Source organism: Anomalospiza imberbis, unplaced genomic scaffold (assembly GCF_031753505.1).
Source record: "Anomalospiza imberbis isolate Cuckoo-Finch-1a 21T00152 unplaced genomic scaffold, ASM3175350v1 scaffold_1188, whole genome shotgun sequence".
NCBI lineage: Eukaryota > Metazoa > Chordata > Aves > Passeriformes > Viduidae > Anomalospiza > Anomalospiza imberbis.
In genome coordinates this window covers 6,011-29,154 of record NW_027099581.1, presented here as the reverse complement: position 1 = coordinate 29,154, position 23,144 = coordinate 6,011, and the positions used below count along the sequence as shown (strand labels likewise).

The window sequence follows — 23,144 nt, the reverse complement described above, 5'->3', positions numbered from 1 at the left end:
GGACAGGCAGAAGACCTTCACCACGTGGGTGAACGTCCACCTGGAGGCTCCTGAGTCCCGTGGACTTCTCAGGGTGGATTTGGGGTCTCAGGGTGGATTTGGGGTCTCAAGGTGGATTTGGGGTCTCAGGGTGGTTCTGGGGTGGTTCTGGGGTGGTTCTGGGGTGACCTCGATGTCCCCTGGACGAGCAGGAGAAGACCTTCACCACGTGGGTGAACGTCCACCTGGAGGCTCCTGAGACCCGTGGGGATCTCAGGGTGGATTTGGGGTCTCAAGGTGGTTCTGGGGTGGTTCTGGGGTGACCCTGAGGTCCCCCAGATGAGCGGGACACGGTGCAGGAGAAGACCTTCACCACGTGGGTGAACGTCCACCTGGAGGCTCCTGAGACCCTTGGGGGTCTCAGGGTGGATTTGGGGTCTCAAGGTGGTTCTGGGGTGGTTCTGTGGTTTTGGGGTGACCTCGATGTCCCCTGGACGAGCAGGAGAAGACCTTCACCACGTGGGTGAACGTCCACCTGGAGGCTCCTGAGTCCTGTGGACTTCTCAGGGTGGATTTGGGGTCTCAGGGTGGATTTGGGGTCTCAGGGTGGATTTGGGGTCTCAAGGTGGTTCTGGGGTGGTTCTGGGGTGGATTTGGGGTGACCTCGATGTCCCCCAGTCGGGCAGGACGTGGTGCAGGAGAAGACCTTCACCAAGTGGGTGAACGTCCACCTGGAGGCTCCTGAGTCCCGTGGACTTCTCAGGGTGGATTTGGGGTCTCAAGGTGGTTCTGGGGTGGTTTTGGGGTGACCTCGATGTCCCCCAGACGAGCAGGACATGGTGCAGGAGAAGACCTTCACCACGTGGGTGAACGTCCACCTGGAGGCTCCTGAGTCCCGTGGGGGTCTCAGGGTGGATTTGGGGTCTCAGGGTGGATTTGGGGTCTCAGGGTGGATTTGGGGTGGTTTTGGGGTGGTTTTGGGGTGACCTCGATGTCCCCCGGACGAGCAGGAGAAGACCTTCACCACGTGGGTGAACGTCCACCTGGAGGCTCCTGAGTCCCGTGGGGGTCTCAGGGTGGATTTGGGGTCTCCGGGTGGATTTGGGGTCTCAAGGTGGTTCTGGGGTGGTTCTGGGGTGACCTCGATGTCCCCCAGACGAGCAGGACATGGTGCAGGAGAAGACCTTCACCACGTGGGTGAACGTCCACCTGGGGGCTCCTGAGACCCTTGGGGGTCTCAGGGTGGATTTGGGGTCTCGGGGTGGATTTGGGGTCTCAAGGTGGATTTGGGTGGTTCTGGGGTGGAATTTGGGGTGGTTCTGGGGTGACCTCGATGTCCCCCAGATGAGCAGGACACGGTGTAGGAGAAGACCTTCACCACGTGGGTGAACGTCCACCTGGAGGCTCCTGAGTCCCGTGGGGGTCTCAGGGTGGATTTGGGGTCTCAAGGTGGATTTGGGGTCTCAGGGTGGATTTGGGGTCTCAAGGTGGTTCTGGGGTGGTTCTGGGGTGGTTTTGGGGTGACCTCGATGTCCCCCGGACGAGCAGGACGCGTTGCAGGAGAAGACCTTCACCAAGTGGGTGAACATCCACCTGGAGGCTCCTGAGTCCCGTGGGGGTCTCAGGGTGGATTTGGGGTCTCAGGGTGGTTCTGGGGTGGAATTTGGGGTGGTTCTGGGGTGACCTCGATGTCCCTCCAGATGAGCGGGACGCGGGTGCAGAAGAAGACCTTCACCAAGTGGGTGAACGCCCACCTGGCGCGCGCCGCCTGCCGCGTCGGGGACCTCTACTCGGACCTGCGCGACGGCTTCGTGCTGACGCGGCTGCTCGAGGTGCTCTCGGGGGAGACCCTGGTGAGGAGACCCACACGGCGTCTTCATCACCATCGTTGTCATCGTCATCATCGTTGTCATCTTCTGCTGTCATCATTGCCATGAGTGGTGCATCTTCATCATCATCATTCTGTCACCTTCATCGTCATCGTCATCATCATCGTTGTCATCTTCTGCTCTCGTCATTGCCATGAGTGGTGCATCTTCATCATCATCATTCTGTCACCTTCATCGTCATTGTCATCATCGTCATCATTGTCATCTTCTGCTGTCAGCATTGCCGTGAGTGGTGCATCTTCATCATCCTCATCATTCTCTATCACCTTCATCGTCATCGTCATCGTCATCATTGTCATCTTCTGCTGTCATCATTGCCATGTGTGGTGCATCTTCATCATCATCATCATTCTCTGTCACCGTCACCGTCATCATCGTCATTATCATGGTCATCATTGTCATCTTCTGCTGTCAGCATTGCCGTGAGTGGTGCATCTTCATCATCATCATTCTCTATCACCTTCATCGTCATCGTCATCGTCGTCATCATTGTCATCTTCTGCTGTCATCATTGCCATGAGTGGTGCATCTTCATCATCATCATTCTGTCATCTTCATCGTCATTGTCATCATCATCATCGTTGTCATCTTCTGCTGTCATCATTGCCATGAGTGGTGCATCTTCATCATCATCATTCTGTCACCTTCATCGTCATTGTCATCATCATCATCGTGTCATCTTCTGCTGTCATCATTGCCATGAGTGGTGCATCTTCATCATCATCATTCTCTATCACCTTCATCGTCATCGTCATCGTCGTCATCATTGTCATCTTCTGCTCTCATTGCCATGAGTGGTGCATCTTCATCATCATCATCATTCTCTGTCACCGTCATCGTCGTCATCGTCATTATCATGGTCATCATTGTCATCTTCTGCTGTCAGCATTGCCGTGAGTGGTGCATCTTCATCATCATCATCATTCTCTGTCACCTTCATCGTCATCGTCGTCATCGTCATTATCATGGTCATCGTTGTCATCTTCTGCTGTCAGCATTGCCGTGAGTGGTGCATCTTCATCATCATCATCATCGTCATCATCATAGTTGCCATCTGCTGTCATCATTGCCATGAGTGGTGCATCTTCATCATCATCATTCTCCATCACCTTCATCATCATCATCATCCTCATCATCGTTGTCATCTATTGTCATCATTGCCATGAGTGGTGCATCATCATCATCATCATCATTCTCTATCAGTGTCATCGTCATCATCTCTGTCATCATCATCATCATCATCGTTGTCATCTTCTGCTCTCATCATTACCATGAGTAGTGCATCTTCATCATCATCATCATTCTGTATCACCTTCATCGTCATTGTCATTGTCATCATCATCATCATCATCGTTGTCGTCCTCTACTGTCATCATTGCCATGAGTGGTGCATCATTATCATTCTCTATCACCTTCATCGTCATTGTCATCATCGTCATCATCATCATCATCATCATTGTCATCTACTGTCATCATTGCCATGAGTGGTGCATCATCATCATCATCATCATCATCATCATCATTCTCTATCACCTTCATCGTCATCGTCATCATCATCATCATCATCATCATCATCATCATCTCCATGAGCCTTGTCATGAGTGTCGTTATCATCATCACCACCAGCATTGGCATCATCATCATCATCTCCATGAACGTTATCATGAGGATCATCATCATCATCATCTCCATGACCGTTATCATGAGGATCATCATCATCTCCATGATCCTTATCATGAGGATCATCATCATCTCCATGACGGTTATCATGAGGATCATCATCATCATCATCTCCGTGACTGTCATGAGGATCATCATCATCATCATCTCCATGACCGTTTTCATGAGGATCATCATCATCATCATCATCTCCATGACCGTTATCATGAGGATCATCATCATCATCATCATCTCCATGACCGTTATCATGAGGATCATCATCATCATCATCATCTCCGTGACTGTCATTATGAGGATCGTCATCATCATCATCATCGTCTCCATGACTGTCATTATGAAGATCATCATCATCTCCATGACCATCATCATCATCTCTGTGACTTGTCATGAGGAGGATCATCACCATCATCTCCATGACCATCATCATGAGGATCATCATCATCATCATCATCATCTCCATGACCGTTATCATGAGAATCATCATCATCATCTCCGTGACTGTCGTGATGAAGATCATCACCATCATCTCCATGACCATTATCATGAGGATCATCATCATCCATCATCATCGTGATTGTCGCCATTGCCATGAGCAGCATCATTGTCTTCATGACCATCATCACCACCATCATCATCACCACCACCATCACCACCACCATCATCATCACCACCACCATCATCATCATCATCATCACCATGAGCAGCACCCCCAGTTTGGGTGGAACTGGGACCTCCTCACCATCCCCAGCTCCCACCATGCCCACTTTGGGACTGGTTCTGCTGGGGTGGGGTGGCAGGACCTTCTCCGAGCCGGAGGTCCCCGTGTCCCCGCAGCCCAAGCCGACGCGGGGCCGGATGCGGATCCACTCCCTGGAGAACGTGGACAAGGCCCTGCAGTTCCTCAAGGAGCAGCGCGTCCACCTGGAGAACGTCGGCTCCCACGACATCGTGGACGGCAACCACCGCCTGACCCTCGGCCTCATCTGGACCATCATCCTCCGCTTCCAGGTGCCACCAGGGTCTTCTCCGTGTCCCCGCCTTGTCCTCCTCCTCTGCCCCCAGGTGTCTCCTGACCGTTCCTCCCCCAGATCCAGGTGATCAAGATCAAGACCGAGGACAACCGGGAGACGCGCTCGGCCAAGGACGCGCTGCTGCTCTGGTGCCAGATGAAGACGGCGGGGTGAGGACCTGAGGTGGTGGCATGGACCTCCCCCAGGAGGTTTGGTGACCCCTGGTGACCCCCGGTGTCCTCCACAGCTACCCTGAGGTCAACATCCAGAACTTCACCACCAGCTGGAGGGACGGCCTGGCCTTCAACGCCCTCATCCACAGGCACCGGTCAGCGCCGGCGGGGTGGACACGGGGAGGGACCTCCTGGATGTTGGGGTCACCTCTGAGGGTTTGGGGGGGCGTCGAGGTGACCGTGTCCACCCCACCACCCCAGGCCGGATCTCATCGACTTCCACAAGCTGACCAAGTCCAACGCCACCTACAACCTCCAGCAGGCCTTCAACACGGCCGAGCAGCACCTGGGGCTCAGCAAGCTGCTGGACCCCGAGGGTACGGACGGGGCCTGTCCACCTGTCCACCTGTCCACCTGTCCACCTGTCCATCTCTCCGGCCGCGTGGGGTGGGATCATCTCCACCGTCCGGTTTTCCACCTCCGTGCGCTTTTTTTGGGAGCGAGGTTTTTTTTCCTGGGAAGGGTCAAGGTTGAGGGATCAGCCCGGCGTTGGTGGGACCATCCTGGGGTCTGGTGGTCCTGGGGTGGAGGTTTGGGGGGGTCCTGAGCTTCTGCCCCCCACCAGATGTCAACATGGAGGACCCTGATGAGAAGTCCATCATCACCTACGTGGTGTCCTTCTACCACTACTTCTCCAAGATGAAGGCGCTGGCGGTGGAGGGGAAGCGCATCGGGAAGGTGGGGCTTGACCCGAGTCCTGCGGGTCTCCATCCCCGGCTCCAGGAGGTGTCCACCCCTTGGTCCACCCCATTGTCCATGGATGCCCCATCCCTTTGTCCATCTTTGTCCACCCCTCTGTCCATCTCTTGTCCATCCCTTGATCACCCATTGTCCATCCTCTGTCCATCCCTTGTCCATCCCTTCTCCATCCCTTTGTCCACCCCTTGTCCATCCTCTGTCCATCTCTTGTCCATTCCTTTGTCCATCCCTTTGTCCACCCCTCTGTCCATCCCATGTCCATCCCTTCTCCATCCCTTGTCCATCCCATGTCCACCCCTTGTCCACCCCTTGTCCATCTTTGTCCATCCCTTGTCCATCCCTTCTCCACCCCTTGTCCATCCTTTGTCCATCCCTTGTCCACCCCTTGTCCATCCTTTGTCCATCCTTTGTCCATCCCTTGTCCATCCATTGTCCATCCTTTGTCCATCCCTTGTCCATCCCTTGTCCATCCTTTGTCCATCTTTGTCCATCCCTTGTCCATCCCTTGTCCATCTTTGTCCATCCCTTGTCCATCCCTTGTCCATCTTTGTCCATCCCTTGTCCATCTTTGTCCATCCTCTGTCCATCCCTTGTCCATCTTTGTCCATCCCTTGTCCATCCCTTTGTCCACCCCTTGTCCATCCCTTGTCCATCCCTTGTCCATCTTTGTCCATCCCTTGTCCACCCTTTGTCCATCCCTTGTCCACCCCTTGTCCATCCCTTGTCCATCTTTGTCCATCCCTTGTCCATCCCTTGTCCATCCCTTGTCCATCCCTTGTCCACCCCTTGTCCACCCTTTGTCCATCCCTTATCCATCTTTGTCCATCCCTTGTCCATCCTCTGTCCATCCCTTGTCCATCTTTGTCCATCCCTTGTCCATCCCTTGTCCATCCCTTGTCCATCCCTTATCCATCTTTGTCCATCCCTTGTCCATCTTTGTCCATCCTCTGTCCATCCCTTGTCCACCCCTTGTCCATCCCTTGTCCATCTTTGTCCATCCATTGTCCATCCCTTGTCCACCCCTTGTCCATCCCTTGTCCATCCCTTGTCCATCCCTTTGTCCATCTTTGTCCATCCCTTTGTCCATCCCTTGTCCATCCTCTGTCCATCTTTGTCCATCCCTTGTCCACCCTTTGTCCATCCTTTGTCCATCCCTTCTCCATCCTTTGTCCATCCCTTCTCCATCCCTTATCCATCCTTTGTCCACCCATTGTCCATCCCTTGTCCATCCCTTGTCCACCCTTTGGTCCACCCCCACCTCCAAGGCCATCCCACCTCTCCTCCCCACCCACCAACCCGACCACGACCACCCAACTCCTTGGCCTGGCCGGACCCTGGTGACCTCTCCAGCCCCAGGTGGCTCTCGGGGGGGTTCCTGCAGGACCTCCAAGCCCACCCCAAACCCCACCAGGTGCTGGACCAGGTGATGGAGATCGCGGCCATCACGGCGCGCTACGAGGCGCTGGCGGCCGAGCTGCTGGCCTGGATCCACCACACCATCACCATCATCACCAACCAGAAGTTCGCCAACTCGCTGACCGGCGTCCAGCAGCAGCTCCAGGCCTTCACCGCCTTCTGCACCCTGGAGAAACCTGTCAAGTGAGGACCTCCTGCTGGGCTGGTGGTGGGGTGGGACCTCACCTTGCTGCTGGTGGTGGTGGTGGAGATGAGCAGGTCCCGGTTCAAGCCAAACTGGGGGCACTGGGACATGGGTGGTGGTGGTGGTGGTCATGGTCATGATGGTGGTGGAGAGGTCCTAGTTCAACCCAAATTGGTGGTGGATGGGACCTGAGGGGTGGTGATGATGGTGAGGCCCCACCTCATGGTGATGGTGATGAGGAGGTCCTAGTTTGACCCAAACTGGTGGCAGTGGGACCTGGAGGGTGGTGATGATGGTGGTGAGGTCCCACCTCATGGTGATGGTGATGAGGAGGTCCCAGTTTGACCCAAACTGGTGGCAGTGGGACCTGGAGGGTGGTGATGGTGGTGGTGAGGTCCCACCTCATGGTGATGGTGATGAGGAGGTCCCAGTTCAGCCCAAACTGGTGGCAGTGGGACCTGGAGGGTGGTGATGGTGGTGGTGAGGTCCCACCTCATGGTGATGGTGATGAGGAGGTCCTAGTTTGACCCAAACTGGTGGCAGTGGGACCTGGAGGGTGGTGATGGTGGTGGTGAGGTCCCACCTCATGGTGATGGTGATGAGGAGGTCCTAGTTTGACCCAAACTGGTGGCAGTGGGACCTGGAGGGTGGTGATGGTGGTGGTGAGGTCCCACCTCATGGTGATGGTGATGAGGAGGTCCTAGTTTGACCCAAACTGGTGGCAGTGGGACCTGGAGGGTGGTGATGATGATGGTGAGGTCCCACCTCATGGTGATGGTGATGAGGAGGTCCCAGTTTGACCCAAACTGGTGGCAGTGGGACCTGGAGGGTGGTGTTGATGGTGGTGAGGTCCACCTCATGGTGATGGTGATGAGGAGGTCCCAGTTTGACCCAAACTGGTGGCAGTGGGACCTGGAGGGTGGTGCTGACGTCCCAGCTCGCTCTGGTGGTGACAGGGACCTCCCCACCGGTGCCACCCGCCAGGTTCCAGGAGAAGGGGAACCTCGAGGTGCTGCTCTTCACCATCCAGAGCAAACTCCGGGCCACCAACCGCAAGCTCTACGTGCCCAGCGAGGGCAAGAGCATCTCTGACATCAACAAGGTGAGGACGTGGAGATGGAGTCCCACCACCTTGGTGGGGTTGGGGACCCCCGTGACCAGCCCACGTCCCCACCCACCAGGCCTGGACCTGCCTGGAGAAGGCGGAGCACGAGCGGGAGGTGGCCTTGAGGAACGAGCTGATCCGGCAGGAGAAGCTGGAGCTGCTGGCCCAGCGCTTCGACCACAAGGCCATCATGAGGGAGACGTGGCTCAACGAGAACCAGCGCCTGGTCTCGCAGGTGGGGTGGGGTGGGAGAGGTCGTGGGGGGACCTTCAGGTTGGGGTGGGACAATCCCTGGGTGGGGTGGGGGTGAGGAGCGCAGTGTTGGGTGGTGGGACCTCGTTGGGGATGGTGGGAACTCATTGGAGTCCTCCTTGAATGGGTGGGGATGGTTGGACATCTTCGATCTCCTCATTGACCATGGAGAGGTGGTGGGACCTCCTTGACCAGGGGAGGGGTGGTTGGACCTTATTGGGCTCCTTCTTGACCATGGAGAGGAGGTTGGACCTCCTTGATTATGGTGGACTGGTGGGACCTCCTTGACCACAGAGAGGGGCTTGGACCTCATTGAGCTCCTCATTGACCACGGAGGGCTGGTGGGACCTCCTTGACCACGGAGGACTGGTGGAACCTCCTCGACCTCCTCAATGACCATGGAGAGGAGGTTGGACCTCCTTGATTATGGTGGACTGGTGGGACCTCCATGACCACAGAGAGGGGCTTGGACCTCATTGAGCTCCTCATTGACCACGGAGGGCTGGTGGGACCTCCTTGACCACGGAGGACTGGTGGAACCTCCTCGACCTCCTCATTGACCATGGAGAGGAGGTTGGACCTCCTTGATTATGGTGGACTGGTGGGACCTCCTTGACCACAGAGAGGGGCTTGGACCTCATTGGCCTCCTCATTGACCACGGAGGGCTGGTGGGACCTCCTTGACCATGGAGGACTGGTGGAACCTCCTCTACCTCCTCAATGACCATGGAGAGGAGGTTGGACCTCCTTGATTATAGTGGACTGGTGGGACCTCCTTGACCATGGAGAGGGGCTTGGACCTCATTGAGCTCCTCATTGACCATGGAGGGCTGGTGGGACCTCCTTGACCACGGAGGACTGGTGGAACCTCCTCGACCTCCTCAATGACCATGGAGAGGAGGTTGGACCTCCTTGATTATGGTGGACTGGTGGGACCTCCTTGACCACAGAGAGGGGCTTGGACCTCATTGGCCTCCTCATTGACCACGGAGGGCTGGTGGGACCTCCTTGACCATGGAGGACTGGTGGAACCTCCTCTACCTCCTCAATGACCATGGAGAGGAGGTTGGACCTCCTTGATTATAGTGGACTGGTGGGACCTCCTTGACCACAGAGAGGGGCTTGGACCTCATTGAGCTCCTCATTGACCACGGAGGGCTGGTGGGACCTCCTTGACCACGGAGGACTGGTGGAACCTCCTCGACCTCCTCAATGACCATGGAGAGGAGGTTGGACCTCCTTGATTATGGTGGACTGGTGGGACCTCCTTGACCATGGAGAGGGGCTTGGACCTCATTGAGCTCCTCATTGACCATGGAGGGCTGGTGGGACCTCCTTGACCACGGAGGACTGGTGGAACCTCCTCGACCTCCTCAATGACCATGGAGAGGAGGTTGGACCTCCTTGATTATGGTGGACTGGTGGGACCTCCTTGACCATGGAGAGGGGCTTGGACCTCATTGAGCTCCTCATTGACCACGGAGGGCTGGTGGGACCTCCTTGACCACGGAGGACTGGTGGAACCTCCTCGACCTCCTCAATGACCATGGAGAGGAGGTTGGACCTCCTTGATTATGGTGGACTGGTGGGACCTCCATGACCACAGAGAGGGGCTTGGACCTCATTGAGCTCCTCATTGACCACGGAGGGCTGGTGGGACCTCCTTGACCATGGAGGACTGGTGGAACCTCCTCGACCTCCTCAATGACCATGGAGAGGAGGTTGGACCTCCTTGATTATGGTGGACTGGTGGGACCTCCTTGACCATGGAGAGGGGCTTGGACCTCATTGAGCTCCTCATTGACCACGGAGGGCTGGTGGGACCTCCTTGACCATGGAGGACTGGTGGAACGTCCTCGACCTCCTCAATGACCATGGAGAGGAGGTTGGACCTCCTTGATTATGGTGGACTGGTGGGACCTCCATGACCACAGAGAGGGGCTTGGACCTCATTGAGCTCCTCATTGACCACGGAGGGCTGGTGGGACCTCCTTGACCACGGAGGACTGGTGGAACCTCCTCGACCTCCTCAATGACCATGGAGAGGAGGTTGGACCTCCTTGATTATGGTGGACTGGTGGGACCTCCTTGACCACGGAGAGGGGCTTGGACCTCATTGAGCTCCTCATTGACCACGGAGGGCTGGTGGGACCTCCTCAACCTCCTCCTTGACCGCTGAGGACCCCACCCCACCCCGCTCCATCTCCCTCCCCTTCAGGACAACTTCGGCTACGACCTGCCGGCGGTGGAGGCGGCCATGAAGAAGCACGAGGCCATCGAGGCCGACATCTCCTCGTACCAGGAGCGCATCCAGGTGGTGGTGGAGCTGGCCCTGGAGATGGAGTCCGAGGGCTACTACGACACGCGGCGCATCGGCGCCCAGAAGGACAACATCCTGCGCCAGTGGGCGCTGCTGACCGAGCTGGTCCGCGCCCGCCGCGCCCGCCTCGAGCAGAACCTGGCCCTCCAGAAGATCTTCCAGGAGATGGTCTACATGATCGACTGGATGGAGGAGATGCAGGTGGGGACGGAGGAGATTCGGCGGCGCGGCGAAAATTCCGGCGGCGCCGGATGACGCGGTTTGGTTTTTCTTCTCCAGGTTCTTCTGGTCTCCAAGGATTTGGGGAAGCATCTGCTGGAGGTTGAGGACCTCCTGCAGAAGCACGGGCTGCTGGAGGCCGACATCTCGGCCCAGACCGAGCGCGTCCAGGCCCTCAACGCTGCCGCGCTCAAGTTCTCGGAGCTGGAGGGTAACGGGGGCCACCAGGGCGGGCAACCAGGGGAGGGGGAAGGGCCCCTTGGGAAGGGTCAACCAAGGTCTTGATGGACCATGGAAGGGTCAGCCAAGGTCTTGGTGGACCATGGAAGGGTCAGCCAAGGTCTTGACAGACCATGGAAAGGTCAACCAAGGTCTTGATGGACCATGGAATGGTCAACCAAGGTCTTGATGGACCATGGAAGGGTCAGCCAAGGTCTTGATGGACCATGGAAGGGTCAACCAAGGTCTTGATGGACCATGGAAGGGTCAGCCAAGGTCTTGACAGACCATGGAAAGGTCAACCAAGGTCTTGATGGACCATGGAAGGGTCAGCCAAGGTCTTGACAGACCGTGGAAAGGTCAACCAAGGTCTTGATGGACCATGGAAGGGTCAGTCAAGGTCTTGACAGACCATGGAAAGGTCAACCAAGGTCTTGATGGACCATGGAAGGGTCAGCCAAGGTCTTGATGGACCATGGAAGGGTCAGCCAAGGTCTTGATGGACCATGGAAGGGTCAGCCAAGGTCTTGACGGACCATGGAAAGGTCAACCAAGGTCTTGATGGACCATGGAAGGGTCAGCCAAGGTCTTGATGGACCATGGAAAGGTCAACCAAGGTCTTGATGGACCATGGAAGGGTCAGCCAAGGTCTTGATGGACCATGGAAGGGTCAGCCAAGGTCTTGATGGACCATGGAAGGATCAGCCAAGGTCTTGATGGACCATGGAAGGGTCAACCAAGGTCTTGATGGACCATGGAAAGGTCAACCAAGGTCTTGACGGACCATGGAAGGGTCAGCCAAGGTCTTGACAGACCATGGAAGGGTCAGCCAAGGTCTTGATGGACCATGGAAAGGTCAACCAAGGTCTTGATGGACCATGGAATGGTCAGCCAAGGTCTTGACAGACCATGGAAAGGTCAACCAAGGTTTTGATGGACCATGGAAGGGTCAACCAAGGTCTTGACGGACCATGGAAAGGTCAACCAAGGTCTTGATGGACCATGGAAGGGTCAGCCAAGGTCTTGATGGACCATGGAAGGATCAGCTGAGGTTTGGGTGGGCTGTGGAAAGGTCAACCAAGGTTTTGGTGGGCCATGGGAGTTTCAGTCCCTGATCTTGGTGGACCATGGAAAGGTTGACCCACGGTTTTGGTAGATCATGGAAAGGTCAGGCCAAGGTCCTGGTGGGCCATGGGAGGGTCAACCCAAGGTCTTGGTGGACCAGGGAAGGGTCAACCCAAGGTCTTGGTGGACCAGGGAAGGGTCAACCCAAGGTTCTGATGGGTCACCTCCAAGAGTCCCCAAGGAACCCATAAGCTTGGAGAAGCCCTCTGAGATCTTTGAGTCCAACCTGGGACCAGAGCCCAGCGCGCCACGGTCGGTCCTTCCTTGGACACCCTTGTGGCCAGTGACCCCACCGCGTCCTGGACACCCCCTGCCACCGTCTAAACCCCTTCTCCTGGCCCAGGCTACCAACCCTGCGACCCCCAGATCATCTGCAACCGCGTCAACCACGTCCAGACGTGCCTGGAGGAGCTGGAGGAGCTGGCGGCCAAGAGGAGGAAGGAGCTGGAGGACTCCCGCCAGCTCTGGACCTTCTTCCAGGAGATGGAGGAGGCCGAGGCCTGGATCCGCGAGAAGGAGAAGATCCTGGCCGCCAAGACCTGCGGCCGCGACCTCAGCAGCGTCGTGACCTTGACCAACAAACACAAGACCATGCTGGGCGAGCTGGGCAACCGCCGGGCGCTGCTGCACCAGACCATGAAGAAAGGCGAGAAGATCCTGGCCAAGAAGTCCTTCAGCTCCGTGGGCATCCAGGAGAAGATGCGAGAAGTCTGCTTGCGGTGGAAGAAGCTGGAGGAGGTCACGGGGCTCCACCAGCAACGCTTGGAGGACGCCCTGAACTTCTTCCAGTTCAGCGCCGAGACGGACGACCTGGTGGCCTGGCTGCAGGACACGTACCGCATCGTGTCCAGCGACGACTTCGGCCACGACGACTACTCCAGCCAGGCCCTCCTGCGCAAGCACCGCGCCGTGGTGGACGAGGTGGAGAAGCACCGCGCCGCCGTCCTGTCCCTCCGCAAGCAGCTGGCCCTCCTGGCCCCCGACCACCGGCAGGGCGTGGACGTCCAGATCCGCGTGGTGGAGGTGGAGCAGCTCTACGGCGAGGTGGCCGAGGTGGCCGTGCTGAGGACGCAGTGGCTGCAGGACGCGCTGGCCGTCTACCGCATGTTCAGCGAGGTCCACGCCTGCGAGGTGTGGGTGGACGAGAAGGAGCAGTGGTTGGAGAAGATGGAGGTGCCCGAGGAGCTGGATGAGGTCGAGGTGGTCCAGCACAGGTGGGGTGGGGTGGGGTGGGGTGGGGTGGGGTGGGACGTTGAGGTCTCTCGTGCCGTGGTGGACCTGCCCGTGTCCGTCTGCTCAGGTTCGAGAGCCTGGACCAGGAGATGAACAGCGTCATGGGGCGCATCCTGGACGTCAACCAGGTGGTGCAGCAGCTGGTGGATGGTGGCCACCCCAGCTCAGACGAGGTCCGGTCCTGCCAGGACCACCTCAACAGCCGGTACGGGTGTGGGGGGGACCCAAGGTGGGCCTTGACCTTCTTGGGGTCTCCTTGGTGGGGCTGCCTGGAGACCCCCAACCTGTGGTTCTCCGGTGGTGGGACGTCCCCATGGGGTCCAGATCTCCAATGGAATGGTCCAAGCCCATCCTGGGGGTCGTGAAATGAGTCTCAACCTTCTTGAGGTCTCCTTGGTGGGAGGAGACCCCCAACCTGTGGTTGTCCGGTGGTGGGACGTCCCCATGGGGTCCAGGTCTCCAGGACAATGATCCAAGCCCATCCTGGGGGTCCTGAAATGAGTCTCAACCTTCTTGAGGTCTCCTTGGTGGGAGGAGACCCCCAACCCGTGGTTCTCCGGTGGTGGGACGTCCCCATGGGGTCCAGGTCTCCAATGGAATGGTCCAAGCCCATCCTGGGGGTCCTGAAATGAGTCTCAACCTTCTTGAGGTCTCCTTGGTGGGAGGAGCTTTTGTGTGGGGCTGCCTGGAGACCCCCAACCTGTGGTTGTCCGGTGGTGGGACGTCCCCATGGGGTCCAGGTCTCCAATGGAATGGTCCAAGCCCATCCTGGGGGTCCTGAAATGAGTCCCAACCTTCTTGAGGTCTCCTTGGTGGGAGGAGCTTTGTGTGGGGCTGCCTGGAGACCCCCAACCAGTGGTTCTCCGGTGGTGGGACGTCCCCATGGGGTCCAGATCTCCAATGGAATGGTCCAAGCCCATCCTGGGGGTCGTGAAATGAGTCTCAACCTTCTTGAGGTCTCCTTGGTGGGAGGAGACCCCCAACCCGTGGTTGTCCGGTGGTGGGACGTCCCCATGGGGTCCAGGTCTCCAGGACAATGATCCAAGCCCATCCTGGGGGTCCTGAAATGAGTCCCAACCTTCTTGAGGTCTCCTTGGTGGGAGGAGCTTTTGTGGGGCTGCCTGGAGACCCCCAACCAGTGGTTCTCCGGTGGTGGGACGTCCCCATGGGGTCCAGGTCTCCAGGCCACCATTCCCAGCCCATCCCAAGGGTTGCTGCTGATCCCGGTGGGCCCCGTCCCAGCTCGGGTGGGGTCTCACCCCGCTCCTGTCCCCATCCCCAGCTGGAACCGGGTGGTGGAGCTGGTGGAGAACAAGAAGAGCCAGCTCAGCTCCGTGCTGAAGATCCAGAACTTCCTCCTGGAGTGCAGCGAGATGAAGGCGCAGGTGCGGGAGAAGAGAAAAGCCATCGAGGCCACCCAGTCCGGCGGCAGCGACCTGGGCGGGGTCCTGGCCCTGCAGCGCCGCTTGTCCACCATGGAGGCCGCCCTGGTGGTCCTGGAGCCACGGCTGGTGGAGCTCCAGCAGGAGGGCGAGGCCTTGGCCGCCGCCCACCCCGGCCGCGCCCTGGAGATCCTGCTGCCCTTCGAGGAGATCAGCGAGGAGTGGGACAACCTCAAGCGGGCCCTCCAAGGTTGCGAGGACACCTTGACCATCGCCGGCCGACTCCAGCAGTTCATCCAGGACCTGGACAACTTCTTGGGGTGGTTGGTGAAGACCCAAGCGGCCGTGGGCTCCGAGGAGGTCCCCGACAGCTTGGCCGAGGCCGAGAGGCTGCTGAACGTCCACGTGGCCCTCAAGGAGGAGATCAACGGCTACGAGGAGGACTACGCCAAGATCCAGGCGGCCAGCGAGCTGCTGGCCCTGGAGGAGATGGAGGTGCCCTACCTGTCCCTCCAGCAGTGGCTGCAGAAGTTGGACGCGGGCTGGGGGAAGCTCCTGCAGAGCTGGGAGATGAGGAGGGAGGTCCTGGTGCAGTCCCACGTCTTCCACCTCTTCCTGCGGGACGTGCAGCAGTGCCAAAACAGCCTCTACAACCAGGTCTGGGAGGACGTGGTGGGAAGGGGTGGGAGAAGGTCCTGGTTGATGGAGATGATGGATGGGTGATGAGGACGATGGGTGGGAGAAGGTCCTGGTTGATGGAGATGATGGATGGTGGTGGGAAGGGGTGGGAGAAGGTCCTGGTTGATGGAGATGATGGATGGGTGATGAGGACGATGGGTGGGAGAAGGTCCTGGTTGATGGAGATGATGGATGGTGGTGGGAAGGGGTGGGAGAAGGTCCTGGTTGATGGAGATGATGGATGGGTGATGAGGACGATGGGTGGGAGAAGGTCCTGGTTGATGGAGATGATGGATGGTGATGAGGACGATGGGTGGGAGAAGGTCCTGGTTGATGGAGATGATGGATGGGTGATGAGGACAGTGGGTGGGAGAAGGTCCTGGTTGATGGAGATGATGGATGGTGAATAGGACAATGGGTGGGAGAAGGTCCTGGTTGATGGAGATGATGGATTGGTGATGGGGACGATGGGAGGGAGAAGGTCCTGGTTGATGGAGATGATGGATGGTGATGAGGACAACGGGTGGGAGAAGGTCCTGGTTGATGGAGATGATGGATTGGTGATGGGGACGATGGGAGGGAGAAGGTCCTGGTTGATGGAGATGATGGATGGTGATGAGGACGATAGGTGGGAGAAGGTCCTGGTTGATGGAGATGATGGATTGGTGATGGGGACGATGGCGGGGAGAAGGTCCTGGTTGATGGAGATGATGGATGGTGGTGGGAAGGGGTGGGAGAAGGTCCTGGTTGATGGAGATGATGGATGGGTGATGAGGACGATGGGTGGGAGAAGGTCCTGGTTGATGGAGATGATGAATGGGTGATGAGGACAATGGGTAGGAGAAGGTCCTGGTTGATGGAGATGATGGATGGTGATGAGGACAACGGGTGGGAGAAGGTCCTGGTTGATGGAGATGATGGATGGTGAATAGGACAATGGGTGGGAGAAGGTCCTGGTTGATGGAGATGATGGATGGTGATGAGATCAATGGGTGGGAGAAGGTCCTGGTTGATGGAGATGATGGATGGTGATGAGGACGATGGGTGGGAGAAGGTCCTGGTTGATGGAGATGATGGATGGTGATGGGAATGATGGGAGGGAGAAGGTCCTAGGTGATGGAGATGATGGATGGTGGTGGGAATGATGGGAGGGAGAAGGTCCTGGTTGATGGAGATGATGGATGGTGGTGGGAATGATGGGAGGGAGAAGGTCCTGGTTGATGGAGATGATGGATGGTGGTGGGAATGATGGGTGGGAGAAGGTCCTGGTTGATGGAGATGATGGATGGTGCTGGGGACAATGGGAGGGAGAAGGTCCTGGTTGATGGAGATGATGGATGGTGATGAGGACGATGGGTGGGAGAAGGTCAGGGTTGATGGAGATGATGGATGGTGGTGGGAATGATGGGAGGGAGAAGGTCCTGGTTGATGGAGATGATGGGTGGGTGATGAGGACAATGGGAGGGAGAAGGTCCTGGTTGATGGAGATGATGGATGGTGATGAGGACGATGGGTGGGAGAAGGTCAGGGTTGATGGAGATGATGGATGGTGGTGGGAATGATGGGAGGGAGAAGGTCCTGGTTGATGGAGATGATGGGTGGGTGATGAGGACAATGGGAGGGAGAAGGTCCTGGTTGAAGGAGATGATGGATGGTGATGAGGACAATGGGTGGAAGAAGGTCCTGGTTGATGGAGATGATGGATGGTGATGAGGACGATGGGTGGGAGAAGGTCCTGGTTGATGGAGATGATGGATGGTGTATAGGACAATGGGTGGGAGAAGGTCCTGGTTGATGGAGATGATGGATGGGTGATGAGGACAGTGGGAGGGAGAAGGTCCTGGTTGATGGAGATGGTGGATGGTGATGAGATCAATGGGTAGGAGAAGGTCCTGGTTGATGGAGATGGTGGGTGGTGATGAGGACAATGGGTGGGAGAAGGTCCTGGTTGATGGAGATGGTGGATGGTGAATAGGACAATGGGAGGGAGAAGGTCCTGGTTGATGGAGATGATGGATGGTGATGAGGACAATGGGAGGGAGAAGGTCCTGGTTGAAGGAGATGATGGATGGTGGTGGGAATGATGGGAGGGAGAAGGTCCTGGTTGATGGAGATAATGGATGGTGATGAGGACAATGGGTGGGAGAAGGTCCTGGTTGATGGAGATGATGGATGGGTGATGAGGACGATGGGTGGGAGAAGGTCCTAGGTGATGGAGATGATGGATGGGTGATGAGAACAATGTGAGGGAGAAGGTCCTGGTTGATGGAGATGATGGATAGTGATGAGGACAATGGGAGGGAGAAGGTCCTGGTTGATGGAGATGATGGATGGTGATGAGGACAATGGGTGGGAGAAGGTCCTGGTTGATGGAGATGATGGATGGGTGATGAGGACGATGGGAGGGAGAAGGTCCTGGTTGATGGAGATGATGGATGGTGATGAGAACAATGGGTGGGAGAAGGTCCTGGTTGATGGAGATGATGGATGGTGATGAGAACAATGGGTGGGAGAAGGTCCTGGTTGATGGAGATGATGGATAGTGATGAGGACGATGGGTGGGAGAAGGTCCTGGTTGATGGAGATGATGGATGGGTGATGAGGACGATGGGTGGGAGAAGGTCCTGGTTGATGGAGATGATGGATTGGTGATGAGGACGATGGGTGGGAGAAGGTCCTGGTTGATGGAGATGATGGATGGCGGTGGGAATGATGGGAGGGAGAAGGTCCTGGTTGATGGAGATGATGGATGGTGGTGGGAATGATGGGAGGGAGAAGGTCCTAGGTGATGGAGATGATGGATGGGTGATGAGGACGATGGGTGGGAGAAGGTCCTGGTTGATGGAGATGGTGGATGGTGAATAGGACAATGGGAGGGAGAAGGTCCTGGTTGATGGAGATGATGGATGGGTGATGGGGATGATGGGAGGGAGAAGGTCCTGGTTGATGGAGATGATGGATGGCGGTGGGAATGATGGGAGGGAGAAGGTCCTGGTTGATGGAGATGATGGATGGGTGATGAGGACAGTGGGAGGGAGAAGGTCTGGGGTGATGGAGATGATGGATGGTGATGAGGACGATGGGTGGGAGAAGGTCCTGGTTGATGGAGATGATTTTGTGTGATGAGGACGATGGGAGGGAGAAGGTCTGGGGTGATGGAGATGGGTGGAAGAGGATTTTGAGTGGTGGGAATGGTTTGTAGATGGTCATGAGTGATGGATTTGGGTGGGAGCAGCTCCTGGTGGAGCTCCTGTGGCATTGAGGTCACCACCCCAAGGGCAGGGCAGAGGTCACCACCCCCACCAAACCCTCTCAGGAGACCACCCTGGCCCACGCCGAGCTGCCGGACACGGTGGAAGGGGTGACCAAGGCGCTGAAGAAGCACAAGGACTTCACCACCACGCTGGAGCTGAACCTGCAGAAGGTCCAGCTGGTCCTGCAGGCCGGCGAGAGCCTCCGGCGCCAGCGCAACCTCCACAGCGACCGCGTGGCCGAGGCCATGGAGGGGCTCCGGGCCAAGTAGGTGCCCGTCGTGGAGACCCCTGACCCACCAGGAGAACCCCGGAGCCACCAGCAGCTCTCAGGAACCCAAAACTCCACCCAGAACCCCAAAATTCCACCCAGGACCTCAAAACACCATCCAGGACCCCAAAACACCATGCAGAACTCCAAAAGTCCATCCAGGACCTCAAAACTCCACCCAGGACCCCAAAACTCCACCCAGATCCTCAAAACTCCACCCAGGACCCCAAAACTCCACCCAGATCCCCAAAACCCCACCCAGGAACCCAAAACTCCATCCAGGACCCCAAAACCCCATCCAGGACCTCAAAACTCCACCCAGGACCCCAAAACTCCTCCCAGGAACCCAAAACACCATGCAGAACTCCAAAATTCCATCCAGGACCTCAAAACCCACCCAAGACCCCAAAACAAGATCCAGGAACCCAAAACTCCATCCAGGAACCCAAACCTCCACCCAGGACCCCAAAACTCCACCCAGGAACCCAAAACACCAAGCAGAACTCCAAAATTCCACCCAGGAACCCAAACCTCCACCCAGGACCCCAAAACTCCACCCAGATCCCCAAAAACACGATCCAGGACCCCAAAACACCATCAGGGACCCCAAAACTCCACCCAGATCCCCAAAACCCCACCCGGGAACCCAAAACACCATCCAGGAACCCAAAACACCATGCAGAACCCCAAAATTCCACCCAGGAACCCCAAAATTCCACCCAGGACCCCAAAACTCCACCCAGATCCTCAAAACCCCACCCAGGACCCCAAAACTCCATCCAGGACCCCAAAACTCCCTCCCGGAACCTAAACCTCCACCCAGGACCCCAAAACTCCACCCAGGACCCCAAAACTCCACCCAGGAACCCAAAACACCATGCAGAACCCCAAAATTCCATCCAGGACCTCAAAACTCCACCCAGGACCCCGAGACACCATCCAGGAGCCCAAACTCCACCAGATCCTCAAAACACCACCCAGGACCCCAAAACTCCACCCAGATCCCCAAAACTCCACCCAGGACCCCAAGACACCACCCAGGAACCCAAAACCCCACCCAAGAACCCAAAACTCCATCCAGGAACTCAAAACTCCATCCAGATCCCCAAAACCCCACCCAGGAACCCAAAAATTCCACCCAGATCCCCAAAACTCCATCCAGATCTCCAAAACTCCACCCAGATCTCCAAAACTCCACCCAGGACCCCAAAACTCCACCAGATCTCCAAAACTCCATCCAGATCCCCAAAACTCCACCCAGGAACCCAAAATTCCGTCCAGGACCCCAAAACACCACCCAGGACCCCAAAACTCCACCCAGGAACCCAAAACTCCACCCAGATCCCCAAAACCCCACCCAGATCCCCAAAACCCAACCCAGATCCCCAAAACCCCACCCAGGAACCCAAAAATTCCACCCAGGACCCCAAAACTCCACCCAGGACCCCAAAACTCCATCCAGGAACCCAAAACACCAAGCAGAACTCCAAAATTTCATCCAGGACCTCAAAACTCCACCCAGGAACCCCAAAACTCCACCCAGATCCCCAAAATTCCACCCAGGACCCCAAAACTCCACCCAGGAACCCAAAACACCATGCAGAACTCCAAAATTTCATCCAGGACCTCAAAACTCCACCCAGGAACCCCAAAATTCCACCCAGATCCCCAAAACACCACCCAGGACCCCAAAACACCAAGCAGAACTCCAAAATTCCACCCAGACCCCAAAACTCCACCCAGGACCTCAAAACCCTACCCAGATCCTCAAAACCCAACCCAGGACCCCAAAACTCCACCCAAGACCCCAAAACTCCACCCAGATCCCCAAAACTCCACCCAGATCCCCAAAACTCCACCAGGACCCCCAAAACTCCACCCAGATCCCCAAAACTCCACCCAGGACCCCAAAATCCCACCCAGGAACCCAAAACTCCACCCAGGACCCCAGAACACCATCCAGGACACCAAAACTCCACCCAGATCCCCAAAACTCCACCCAGATCCCCAAAACCCAACCCAGATCCCCAAAACCCCACCCAGGACCCCAAAACTCCACCCCGGAACCCAAAACTCCACCCAGGAACCCAAAACTCCACCCAGGAACCCAAAACACCAAGCAGAACTCCAAAATTCCATCCAGGACCTCAAAACTCCACCCAGGAACCCAAAACTCCACCCAGATCCCCAAAACTCCACCCAGGATCCCAGAACACCATCCAGGACACCAAAACCCCACCCAGATCCCCAAAACTCCACCCAGGAACCCAAAAATTCCACCCAGGAACCCCAAAACTCCACCCAGATCCCCAAAACTCCACCCAGGAACCCAAAACTCCACCCAGATCCCCAAAACTCCACCCAGGAACCCAAAAATTCCACCCAGGAACCCCAAAACTCCACCCAGGAACCCAAAACTCCACCCAGGACCCCAAAACTCCACCCAGATCCCCAAAACTCCACCCAGATCCCCAAAACCCCACCCAGATCCTCAAAACCCCACCCAGATCCTCAAAACTCCACCCAGGACCCCCCAGGAACGAGGACGGAGCTGGATTTGCTGGTGGATCCCAGATGGAACCTCGTGCCTCAGTTTCCCCTTGGAGGGGAGCTTCAGGGGGTTCATTAAGGGTTAATCGAGGGTTAATTAATCACGGGTTAATTAGGGGGTTCCCACCCCACCCCACCCCCGCAGGAGCCAACGGAACCATCAGCTGGCCCAGGAGTGGACACGGCGGCTCCAGGACCACCTCGAGCTCCAGAGGTTCCTCCAGGACTGCCGCGAGGTCAGACCCGGCCTCCTGAGACCCCTCCCCAAAATCTGAGACCCCTCCCCAAAATCCTCCACGGTGGGGGTGGGCTCCAGGTCCTCCTGCGGGTGGGGGGTGGTCAGACCCCACCTTGGTGTCACCTCCGGTGTCACCTCCTGGTGCGTGGTGGGCTCCACCTCAGGTCACCCGGTGGGTTTTGGGGTGGGGGACCCCCAAAAATCTCCCCCGGAGTTGGGCCGGGGGGGGTCCCTCCAGCCCCACGGAGGCTCCTCAGCATCTCGGGGGGCTTCGCTGGTGGCCAGGGTGGGACCTTCTGTGGTCCATCCTCAGCAGTTGCAAGGCTGGTGAGACCCAAACTTGTCCCCCATGGATTTTGGGGGTCTCCAAGACCTTCAGGGGTCCCCAAGACCCCACAGAGGCCCCTCAGCATCTCAGGAGGCTTCACCGTGGTCAGGGTGGACCTTCTGTGGTCCATCCCAGGAGGTGGCTCAGCCCCAAAGATGTTCCCCATGGGTTTGGGGTTCTCCAAGACCCTCAGGGTTCCTCAAGATGCTCCTCAGCATCTCAGGAGGCTTTAGTGGTGGTCAGGGTGGACCTTCTGTGGTCCATCCCAGGAGGTGGCTCAGCCCCAAAGATGTTCCCCATGGGTTTGGGGTTCTCCAAGACCCTCGAGGGTCCTCAAGATGCTCCTCAGCATCTCAGGAGCTTCACCGTGGCCAGGGTGGACCTTCTGTGGTCCATCCCAGGAACTCGATCACCCCAAAGATGTTCCCCATGGGTTTGGGGTTGGGTTTGGGGTTCTCCAAGACCCCCGAGGGTCCTCAAGATGTTCCTCAGCATCTCAGGAGGCTTTAGTGGTGGTCAGGGTGGACCTTCTGTGGTCCATCCCAGGAGGTGGCTCAGCCCCAAAGATGTTCCCCATGGGTTTGGGGTTCTCCAAGACCTTCAGGGTTCCTCAAGATGCTCCTCAGCATCTCAGGAGGCTTCAGTGGTGGTCAGGGTGGACCTTCTGTGGTCCATCCCAGGAACTCGATCACCTCAAAGATGTTGCCCATGGGTTTGGGGTTCTCCAAGACCTTCAGGGTTCCTCAAGATGTTCCTCAGCATCTCAGGAGGCTTTAGTGGTGGTCAGGGTGGACCTTCTGTGGTCCATCCCAGGAGGTGGCTCAGCCTCAAAGATGTTCCCCATGGGTTTGGGGTTCTCCAAGACCTTCAGGGTTCCTCAAGA

General features: G+C 57.1%; 1 protein-coding gene across 1 annotated transcript; it reads left to right on the top strand.

Moving 5' to 3' along the window:
• Positions 1-815: 815 nt before the first annotated feature.
• LOC137465899 (spectrin beta chain, non-erythrocytic 4-like) lies at positions 816-21,985 on the top strand. The gene is given in 18 exon segments (XM_068177906.1): positions 816-876; positions 1,680-1,693; positions 1,695-1,832; positions 4,383-4,556; positions 4,637-4,728; positions 4,806-4,886; positions 4,993-5,108; positions 5,357-5,469; positions 6,902-7,089; positions 8,075-8,192; positions 8,272-8,430; positions 10,666-10,968; positions 11,047-11,197; positions 12,674-13,544; positions 13,631-13,768; positions 14,846-15,602; positions 18,940-19,142; positions 21,841-21,985. Coding segments are annotated over 18 exon segments (3,807 nt in total). The 3' UTR covers positions 21,971-21,985.
• Positions 21,986-23,144: the final 1,159 nt, after the last annotated feature.